Here is an 11201-nt window from a genome sequence, read left to right on the forward strand (position 1 = left end):
CTCGGACTGATGCTGCTGCTGCTGCTCTCATGTTTCAGAAGTTTCAGGAAGAAACTTTATAGTATATTTGTGTCATTTCTGCAGGTTCTTGGCTGTGGTGCCTTCACTGGCCGACAGCTCAGAGTCAGTTTCAGGTCAGAGGCCTAACACCAGCGTTGAACAAGGGTAAGACCTCCTCCATGTTACGTTTAGCACGGACAATGTCTAAAGGAGGAGAACTACTCAGCGGTTTTAACTAAACATCCTCTGCTCTGGTGTTTGTCAGATCGGGCCTCCTCAGCACACTGGTTGGTGAGAAGTCAGTGACTCAAAGATGGGAGGTAAGAACCTGGACTCATCAGTCTGCAGCAGCACAAACTGCAGCTGTGTCGTACCTGCATTAACTCAAACCTCGCTCATGTTTTCCAGCGAGGAGAGATCAGTAACTTCCAGTACCTGATGCATCTAAACACGCTGGCTGGACGCTCCTACAACGACCTGATGCAGTACCCCGTCTTCCCCTGGATCCTGGCCGACTATGACTCAGAGGTAATTGAACCTTTTCTCCCCATCATTGTCTTTTTCATCCTCAAAACAAGTTGCCAGTGTGTTTAACGTATAACATGAACTCCATTCACCAGGAGCTGGACCTGAGCAACCCCAAGACTTTCCGTAACCTCGCCAAGCCGATGGGCGCGCAGACCGACGATAGACTGACACAGTACAAGAAGCGGTACAAGGACTGGGAAGACCCCAACGGTAAGACATTTAGACACTGACACATCCTGTCCTTTAAAGTGTCAGATTAAAATATCAGAATATTATTATTGATTGTAATTATTTTTAGAAATTAGCGCTAGAGATCCTTCCATAACTGAGCCCTCTTGGGTCTGTATCTGTGGAAGTTTCACACCCTGATCACACATTTATTCTTATGCATCTTAAATCACTGCTGTTGTTCTCAGCTGATCTTGTTCAGAGTTCCCCGTGCTTCCCAAAGCTGTGTTTTCCTGTTCACACTCGACGTGTTTATTAGTTTGTTGCTTTCTTTCGCACCAGGTGAAACCCCAGCCTACCACTACGGCACCCACTACTCATCAGCCATGATCGTAGCCTCGTATCTGGTCCGAATGGAGCCCTTCACGCAAATTTTCCTCAGACTTCAGGTTTGATCTGAGCTTTCCCAACCTACTGAATGTTCTCCTCATCAAATCTAACTTTCCCACTGGTCAGGAAGTTTCTGAAAACAACCCTGACAGAGAAATATTTCCTTCTGTGTTTGTGTGATTGGTAGGGAGGTCATTTCGACCTGGCTGACAGGATGTTCCACAGCGTGCGCGAGGCCTGGCTCTCTGCCTCCAAACACAACATGGCCGACGTCAAGGAGCTCATCCCCGAGTTCTTCTATCTGCCGGAGTTCATGCTCAACTCCAACAACTTCGACCTGGGTCAGTAACGAGGAAGCGTTTACAGTAACAGCTGATGGAAGTCAAACTGACCACGATACTTTGAGTGCATGAATATTAATGTTCTGTCTGCCTTCTGTCGTTTGATGTACCAGGTGCCAAGCAGAATGGCACCAAGCTGGGTGACGTGATCCTGCCACCTTGGGCCAAGGGCGACCCGCGAGAGTTCATCAGAGTCCACAGAGAGGTGGGAAATGAACCCATTTGTGGTAAATTAGCTCTCAGTTTCAGAGAGCGCTCTTTAACTTGTGTCTCGTCTCCTCGCCCTTCTCCAGGCTCTGGAGTGCGACTACGTGTCGGCCCACCTCCACGAATGGATCGACCTGATTTTCGGCTACAAGCAGCAGGGTCCGCCGGCCGTGGAGGCGGTCAACGTCTTCCACCACCTGTTCTACGAGGGTCAGGTGGACATCTACAACATCAACGACCCGCTCAAAGAGACAGCCACCATCGGCTTCATCAACAACTTCGGACAAATCCCCAAACAGGTCAGTCACAGTACTGTACTACTCCTTTTGTCAGTACTGTTTGTACTGCTGCTGCTTACATGATTTGGAGTTTAGCAGATGTTTAAACCTCACTCTTAAATCACGTTGATTTGTGTGTGTTTCAGCTGTTTAAGAAGCCCCACCCTCCCAAACGGGTACGCAGCAAAGCCAACGGGGACGTAGCGAGCATTCCTCCGAGCTCCAACAGCGACAAGATCTTCTTCCATCATCTGGACAATCTCAGACCTTCTCTAGCACCTGTCAAAGGTACATCTGTGGGCACTTTGGTCTTCACTGTACCATGAATTAATTTAATTTCGGAAACATCTGTCCCATTGGGAAATAAAACCCATCTAACCCTAATGCTGTTGTTGTTGTTGTTGCTATGCTCTGCCCATTAAACTGTGCAGCACTCACTCCTACGGCACATGAATCCCCTCAGACTCAGCACTCACATATTTTTGTTATTACCCTTGTCTAGAGCTGAAGGAGCCCGTGGGACAGATCGTGTGCACAGACAAGGGCATCCTGGCTGTGGAGCAAAACAAAGTTCTGGTTCCCCCCACCTGGAGCAAGACCTTCGCCTGGGGCTACGCCGACCTCAGCTGCCGTCTGGCTAACTACGAATCTGACAAGGTCAGTAACAGTTTTTCTAACAGCCACAGTTTCTCAGAGCTTTAAAGTTGTACTTCCTCTTCCCAAGCACACTTCTTCATTTTCCACACTGCTGCCTCTTCGTGTCACTGACCCTCATTCTGCCGCCTGTGGAGCTCTTAGTTTTATAAGAAAAAATGTTCACATACTCTCTAAATGTTTTTATTGAAGTATTTTTACTGCCTTCTGCTGACTGATACTACCATTAAACTGAAACACAGACTGTTGTAGATGTCCTCTGTGCCTGTATTTCACCTTGAAAGTGATTGGTGAATGTGCAGCATTATTTAAGACTGTGTTTCCCCCTGCTGGTGCTTGAATAAAAATGCACTTCCCTCACAGACCCCTCAGATTTTACAGCCGCAGCCATTTCAGACGTCCCTCATCCACTTCTTCTTCATGTGATATGTTACTGTTGTCTGTATTAAACTGTTTCTCAGGCATTGTACGGAGGAGAATCAGTTTTTTACCCAGTTGCAAACGCTTGTTTTTATTCTCTTTTAGACTGAGAACAATTGTAGCAAACCTGCACTACAACAGGCTCCTGTACAGAAGCTCAGGGGTTATTGGTTCTAGTTTCTTCATTGCTTCTTGTCCTGAATGACTTTCTAAAGCCTTATAATGTAAAGGAGCTGGTTGCTGATGTCCTCAGTCTAATCAGCTCTGCGGCCCTCAGGCTGCCAGCCTTCGATCTTAATCGTCAGTCTCGTTTCAGGCGTTGGTGGTTTACGAGTGTCTGTCAGAGTGGGGTCAGATCCTCTGTGCCATATGTCCAAACCCGAAGCTGGTTATCACCGGTGGCACCAGCACGGCCATCTGTGTGTGGGAGACGGGAACCTCCAAGGAGAGGGCCAAGTCACTCGTCCTCAAACAGGTGAGCACACATGACGTTCTCTCCGGGGCTCTCTGTTTCTGTAGCCTCCATGTTGGCGTCTCTAATTCCACCACAGGCAACTTTCTGATTGCTTTGTTGTGTTTGTGTTGCTCCTCAGGCTTTACTGGGCCACACAGACGCTGTAACGTGTCTGACGGCGTCGTCGGCGTACCACATCGTTGTCAGCGGCTCCCGGGATCGAACCTGCATCATCTGGGACCTCAACAAGCTTTCCTTCGTCACACAGCTCAGGGGACACCGGGCGCCCGTCTCTGCTCTGTGTATCAATGAACTGACGGTGGGTTGGAGCATAAATCTCTCCTGAAAATAAAGTCATTATGTACTTTTACTCCAGAGCAGTAAACAGCAGCTGCGTGTGTTTGTGTTTGTACAGGGGGACATCGTCTCCTGTGCAGGAACCTACATCCACGTGTGGAGCATTAACGGCAGCCCCATCGCCAGCGCCAACACCTTCACAGGACGCAGCCAGCAGATCCTGTGCTGCTGCGTGTCGGAGATGAACGAGTGGGACACGCAGAACGTCATCGTCACCGGCCACTCCGATGGTGTCGTCAGGGTAACCATGCTCACTTTGACTTAACAGAAGCCCAGTCTTGCAAAAGCTGACTTCATTATTTCTAATTAAATCTTTCCTAAATTTTTTCCTGTAGTTTTGGAGAATGGAGTTCCTCCAAGTCCCAGAAACCCCTGCTCCAGAACCAGTTGAGCCAGATGTGCCTGACTGCTGTGGCGAGGAGAAGATTGGTGAGTCCACTGAACATACAAACATATTTAAATTTTCACAATAAGTTTACAAGTTACTCATTTTTCTAATATTTCTTTGTGTCACAGAAGGCGGCGAGAGTCACAACGGTGACGACGACAGCAGTGAGTCAGACGGAGACGAGCCCAGTCTGAGCCAGGAGCCCAAAGCGCCGCGCAACCCCTCGACAGGTGGAGGCAGTCAGCCAGGCAGCACCGTCCACAGACCCAGAGGTACACAAACATCAGCTCTACTCGTCTCCCTGTGTTTTACTGCAGCTAAATAGAAACTGATGTTAGCAATATGTCTGTATTACAGCCACGGAAGTCAGACTTTCAAATGATGGCTAGACTATCTTTTGAATTATTAAAACTGATTATGTGAGAGTAACTTTTAAAACATTGATGCACATACCTTTAACTTCTCATGCGTGTAATTAAATTTGTTCATCGTTCAAAGTTTCTTTTACTGCTTTGTCATTCCACCTTATATTTCCCTCACTGACATCAGGGGACATCATGAGACAGGAACTTTAATCCATGGTGATGTTCTCAGTCCTGATTAATAAATATCTTTAAGGTCCCTCAGCCCGAACTGGAGCGTCCTGGTCGATGGACAGCGGCTCTGACGACTCTCACCGCTGGTCAGACACCCTCAGCATCGACGAGAAGGACGGCTTCGTGTTCGTCAACTACTCTGAGGGCCAAACCAAAGGCCCTCACCCTCATCCAGCTCACCCAGGACAGAGCTCAGTTCCTCAGCCTCTCCAGCCCTCCACCATGGAGGCACGGACGTATAACCAGCTCAGGGCAGGTGTGTGTCCTGTAGTTGTCAGAAATTAAGTTTTGAATTTGAAGGTTTTTAACACGGCTGTTGCAAAAAAAAAGAAAGAAACACTCTTGTCAAAGATTTGGTTTTTAAGAAAACAGTATGAAGAGAACTCCACTGATCTGCTGACAGGGTGTTTGTTGCCTTGTTAAAAATGCTGCTTCTTTAAGTGTTTGTTTTTGTGTCCACAGGCTACAGATGGGAGCGCCAGCTGGTCTTCCGGAGCAAACTCACCATGCACACAGCGTTTGATCGCAAGGACAATGCTCACCCAGCAGAGATCTCCTCCCTCGCCATCTCCAAGTAAGAGAGCCGAGTGTCTGACACCAAACTGAGATGACATTTTTATTTCTGACACATCTGGAGAGCTTCTTCCACATCACATCACACCCCTGAACGATGTGAGGGACGTACTGTAGCTGTAAACCACAGTTGTCATTGAAATCACCTCCACTCTCCTCCCATTCACCCTCCACTTCTCTCTGCTTTCTCCCCTTTTAACATCCTCTCTTCAGGGACCACAGTAAGATCCTGGTGGGCGACGGGCGCGGCCGGGTCTTCAGCTGGTCGGTCAGTGACCAGCCGGGCCGTTCGGCGGCCGATCACTGGGTGAAGGACGAGGTGGTCGACAGCTGCTCCGGCTGCACGGTTCGATTCTCCCTCACTGAGCGACGCCACCACTGCAGGAACTGCGGTCAGCTCTTCTGCCAGAAGTAAGAAAATTACTGCAGCTCATTATAATGAGCAATGGGCTCCTTCATCAACATTCAATTTTCAGGCGCAGTTTTTGTGAGAGATTTCTGTCTGTACTGCTTTTGTCAGGGTCAGCTGGAAAAAGGGAGATGCTACATATTTCTCTGCAGCAATCACAACATTTGATTGAGTGTAAAGACGGGTTTTGACTGTGAAATGTTAATGGTGTTTTTTGGTCATGTTAATACTAGAAGGCGAGAGAGCCTAACCCTCAGCTAACATCCTTATTCTAATACCAACACCTTTGGTTGATAAGTTTCCAAGTTTTTCCAGTTCATTAGTCTGTTCCATACAGTTGTGAGTGAAGATCTTTTCATACATTTCAATGAATTCTTAATGTCTCGTATTATTTATTTGGCACAACGTGACACAAACTTCTCAGTGAATGTCTGGAGAATTTCAGAAGAACTTGTGACACTGCTGTTAAATGTTTTGCATCTTTCCTCTTCACCTCATCCTCAGCATCTTTTAACTTGGGCGTTCCCCAGAGCTCCGTCCTCGGTCCTCTGTTATTTTCTCTAAACTCGTTAGTAACTATATTGTGTTGTAAGTTGCAGATTTATTCTTAACAAATTCTGTTAAGACCAATGGCTACATGTGTTCATATATATTCATATTTTTCCTTGTTTTTTTACTCTGACATTTGCTCCTGTGAGAACCTGGATTTCCTGCCCGCCATTTTTTGAAAATACTCACCTTGTCTCTTTGTGTTTTGCAGGTGCAGTCGTTTCCAATCAGAGATCAAGAGGCTGAAGATCTCGTCACCGGTGCGAGTTTGTCAGAACTGTTATTACAACCTGCAACACGAGCGAAGCGTCGAGGACGGCTGCAGAAACTGAGCTTCACCTCCACCTGCCGCCATCAAGAGAAACACCTCCCCTTGAGGACTCCTACCTGAGGAGCATTCCATTCCTCCATCTTGCCTTGTTGTTCCCTCAGCACCTCCCACATAACCCCAAACTCTCTCTTCCTCAAAACCACCTTTACCCCCTTCGTTTGTACAGTAACCACATGTACTGTAACACACTGACAGACTGTAACAGGAGGGAATGTCGGCTGTTTCATCATCGTGACGGTAAAACTCAGCAGAGGAGACACGGAAAAGATGTGGATAACAGATTCGAAAGGAAATGAAAAAAACTCAATCACCACTTCACCACCTGCACTCGTCACCTGGAGGAAAAAAAAAAAAAAGCAAAACCACGCTCGACGCGGCACGCTTGAGTCAATCACCTGCCATTGTTGCTCTGAGATCAAGAACAGGAAAAACTGCTTCCTCTTTCACTGCAAGATATAACAAAAACTTGTTTATAGTGTAAATACTTACCATGGCCTTTTTAACTCTAAGAGGAACAAACGGAACAAAAAATAAGGTCAATGAGAAAAAAAACAAACAGAAACAAAACAAATTGCCTGTAACATAGCGATGTGACTAACCACTCCTGGCTTTAAAAAAAAAAAGAAGAAAAAAATCGATTGTGTGTAGTCTGCGTCACGAGTCACGGCAAGTTCAGAGGAATAACACGGAGGGGAGGGAGGGATATGAATGTCAATATTAATGTCTGTGGGTTGAATTTACTAGTGGGTCTAGTTATGCAAAATTACTTATTTTCTTTATAATTTTTTGTTGTTGTTGTTTACAAAAATGTGATTTATTTTGTGAGTGTGCGTTGCCCACAGTGTCAAGCCATCACCATCAGAGAGATTTATTATCAGATCGTCTTTTCCTTTTATTTTTTGCCAAATTGTATCAATTATGATGATTTTTTGAAAATAACCTATCATCTATTCTGTCCTTTATATGAATTCCTATTTGGAGAATCTTTGTCGTTGCTGCTTTTTGAAGACTGGACACATTATCATTTCAGATTTTATTTTATTTTTTATGTTTTTAAAGAACCATATCACTCATTTATTTTCAAGATTTTTCCTATTTAAACATCATGGGTTCATCATCTGTGAAATATTATGAATTAGGTAAAAAAACAATGCACGATGCGCACATGTAATATTGCTGCACATTTAATATCCATCATTTCTTTTTCATTTAGTTACTGTACAGCGCTGAAGCAGCTTTTTCAATGCACACAGAAAAGGGACTCCTCGTATGAACTATTTTATTTCTATACAGATTTGTCGTTTGCTGGACTTCACTCTGATCCTGTGGCATTATTAGCAAACGTGGCACTCCATACACTTTATCCTCAGTCCTCGTAGATGTTAAACTGGAGGAGCAGCAGCCAAGCACCTTTTTCAAAGAGTTGTTTTCAGTAACAGAGAGAGAGTACGTAGAGATGTAAATAATCATTTGGGCCATGAAATCATGAAATGAATTTACGATGGTGTAACTGCTGTTTGACCCTTTTAGGCTTTATGTTGCAGCTGTGGTACAGATGCAGGGAATAACTGTAACTCCTGAGCCCAGCAGAGGAGGATACAACTGTATTTTCAGGTGACAGTTTACATTGACGTTGTACTACATGCATATCAGCTACTTTTCTTCACACTAATTTGTGCCATGTTTATGCTCCGTAATGTTTCCTAATCAGACCAGTCAACTTGGTTTGGATGGCCAGGAACCAATTTAATAGTTTCGTTCTCTTATTTGTAGACTAAAGATTAGTTGATGGAAGGTTTTGGTAAGGTTAAATTTTAAAAGAAAAAATGGCTTCAATGAGCTTAGAATTGAGGGATTCCTGTGGACGAATCTATGAGGTTTAATTTGTGCCTTATGATTTAGTACGTTTATCCAGGCTCTTTCACACTGCTTCAGCTTTTATTGTGAGTTTGCCTGGTCATTATCCCTGCTGCTGTGTCACTGTCCACTCTGGAGTTGTCTCATAAATTCACATCGGGCACAGACGTGGGCCAAGAGCGGGAAAAAACACAAAGACAAAAAAAGGACGAGGACGGTATCAAAGTAAAGGACATGAAGACGAGACGTTTCATCATTATAATGTAGTCAGAAAAACAGATGAGGAACTACTAACAACACAAATCATGATGGACACGATGCAGGGATAATGAAACAACAATGACAAAGCAAATGCAGATCGATGGCTAAGATCATGTGTTGTCATGTCTTTAAATAGGCCTGTTTGCTCTGGTGCACGTCACAGATAATCTACAGTTTTATTATGTCAAGGAAAATACTCTGAATCCTTTATCTCACATACCTGGTTTTCACTGGGCTCTTGTGTGACCTCTGCAGTGTTAGTTTGAATTGTGAAAAATGTTTTTATGTAGTGTCATTTTTGATGTTACCACTAGGAGTCGCCAAAATCCGAAATTTAAAAAGAAAGTAACTTCATGGAAACTAACTACTAAATATGTAATGAGGTTTAAAAACGACATATAAAATCACACTTTGGCACAAATTAAACATACACGTCTGTCATATTGAAACGTTAATATCAGAGTTAATTATGTGTTTTCTGTTGTTTAACGTAACAGTTTACTGCGTGTACATGTTAGTTATTCGTCACCACAAAATACAGTTTTCTCGGATGTCTGCCGCTGCTGGTCTCAGTAGTTAAACGTATAAAGACTGAACACGTTTCCTTTGGTTTGTTACTCCCTTCTTCTCGCTTCGTACACGTTCATGTTGTTTTGTTTGTGTTTCTGTGGGCAACAACTGTGCATTCAAGTGCTGCTTTCTTTCCTTCCTAGAGAGATTTTGTTTTGATTCCCACTAGTCTTCACAGAGTCTCAAACATGTACAAACAAAAAAAGAAAACACTTTTCAGAAAGTACTTTAATATTCACCCCACACACACACACACACACACACACACAGATCTCCCCCTCTGACGTTGTACTAATAATATGCACTCTTGTTATTGTCGTCATTCTTATATCATCCTGCATTTACGTACTGTAATTTAGCGTGCAATCATGCCATCTAGCTGAAAAAGGCCGAGTCGGCTTCTATCAATCAAGAGTTCCTTTGCACCTTCACGTGTACAAAAAAGAAAAGTCAAGAGGAATCACAGGTTTTTATTGAATGCAGTTTTACGTTGTCATTTTAACAGAAAGGTGCATTTCACAGCAGATAAATGAACTGTACAAAGTATTTATGCAATTATAACTGGTTTTAGATTTTTTTAATGATTATTGCGATTTCAGCAAGTTTTGTTACTTGTTGCATGTCTATTAACACAGCTGACTTTCTGTGTCAGTGCATTGTACATGTTCCCGGCATTATATTATCTTTTTTTTTGGTTGTTGTTGTTGGGTTTATTATTGTTTTGGGTTTTTTTTTCGGAGGCATTGTCTGATGAGTTGCCCCCGAGTGACCGAGCGTCAGGTCCGTGTATAGAGCTGCAGATTGTGTCCCCGACTCTGGGTGGACTTTTGTACTCTTTATGGAAAAAAAGAGGACTAGATGAGAGAAGAAGAAGAAGAAGATAACGATGAGGAAGAAGAAAAAAAAGAGAAAATCTTGGATTATTTTGGTGGTCTTGTATTAGACTGCATTACTACAGTATCTGGTGTGCAATCTGTGATAGCTGAATGTTCCTTGTATATTTGTGTTCACTACATCCTACAAGAGAAAAAACAGTAGAGTAACCCCCCGCCCCCCTTACAGAAACAAAATGTTACAATAATGCAATAGATCTGGTACTTATTCTTTTTAATTTCATTTCAATAAATAATTGCTGTTTACCACCAAAGACAGACTCAGTCTTTTCTTTTCTAATTTTCTAAGTTGTAGTTTTTCTTCCAGAGGGAATTTAGATTCACCAAACATTGTCCCTGTAAAAAACTTAAGCTCTTAAGTTTTGTACTTTATGAATGAAATCACTTACACTTATCCAAACACCATTTGTTTTAAAACAAAGCTTTCACAGGTGAGCAGATATTTTAGGTTCCATTCATCAGAAATAAACCCATACTGATATTTATCAAGTCTGATAATGTGCATTAATAAAACATCAAGTGGCTCCACAGTATGGTAATGAACTAGTTTACAATATTAAAGACAAAAAGAATATTATTTTTTTAAACTGCACCAGTAAGACTGAGGAAATCTAAATGAAAATCCAGTTGAGTTTAACATTTCATCTTCTCATTTTAGAAAAAGGTTTGAAGAAGATTGAGTTGAGGTGGTTAAACATGAGGCTCGGGGGACAGGAAATGTGTGTGATGTTAGTTTGCGTCCCCACAAATATAGTACTGCTGTGTGTGTCTAAGCTGGGTCATTATTACTGGTCGTTGCTCACCGCAGCACGAAGCAGAGCTGGTCAACCAAGTATGGAGTGACTGGAGAGAGAGAGAGAGAGAGAGAGGGGCTGTCTCCACCGCAGCAGCAGACCTGCATAAAGTTTGACAAAGAAACACAGACTGAGACCGGAAGTTTTGTGGCTTGTCCTTCAAAATAAACCTCTCCTGATTGA

The 11201-nt window shown here is 43.5% G+C and overlaps 1 protein-coding gene across 1 annotated transcript in view; it reads left to right on the plus strand.

Moving 5' to 3' along the window:
• The window catches only part of wdfy3 (WD repeat and FYVE domain containing 3), a 78414-nt gene extending 67936 nt beyond the window's left edge, over nt 1-10478 (plus strand). The window contains exons 49-67 of the mRNA XM_018682347.2: nt 85-165; nt 266-320; nt 409-528; nt 621-738; nt 1039-1145; nt 1274-1427; nt 1541-1632; nt 1721-1933; nt 2059-2200; nt 2415-2569; nt 3303-3461; nt 3580-3759; nt 3856-4038; nt 4133-4226; nt 4314-4457; nt 4804-5037; nt 5244-5355; nt 5568-5765; nt 6524-10478. Coding sequence (XP_018537863.1) covers nt 85-165; nt 266-320; nt 409-528; nt 621-738; nt 1039-1145; nt 1274-1427; nt 1541-1632; nt 1721-1933; nt 2059-2200; nt 2415-2569; nt 3303-3461; nt 3580-3759; nt 3856-4038; nt 4133-4226; nt 4314-4457; nt 4804-5037; nt 5244-5355; nt 5568-5765; nt 6524-6644 — 2662 coding nt within the window. The 3' untranslated portion in view covers nt 6645-10478. The remainder of the gene's footprint in view (nt 1-84; nt 166-265; nt 321-408; nt 529-620; nt 739-1038; nt 1146-1273; nt 1428-1540; nt 1633-1720; nt 1934-2058; nt 2201-2414; nt 2570-3302; nt 3462-3579; nt 3760-3855; nt 4039-4132; nt 4227-4313; nt 4458-4803; nt 5038-5243; nt 5356-5567; nt 5766-6523) is intronic.
• The last annotated feature ends 723 nt before the right edge of the window (nt 10479-11201 follow it).

This window comes from Lates calcarifer, linkage group LG13, assembly GCF_001640805.2.
Source record: "Lates calcarifer isolate ASB-BC8 linkage group LG13, TLL_Latcal_v3, whole genome shotgun sequence".
NCBI classification, from domain to species: domain Eukaryota; kingdom Metazoa; phylum Chordata; class Actinopteri; family Centropomidae; genus Lates; species Lates calcarifer.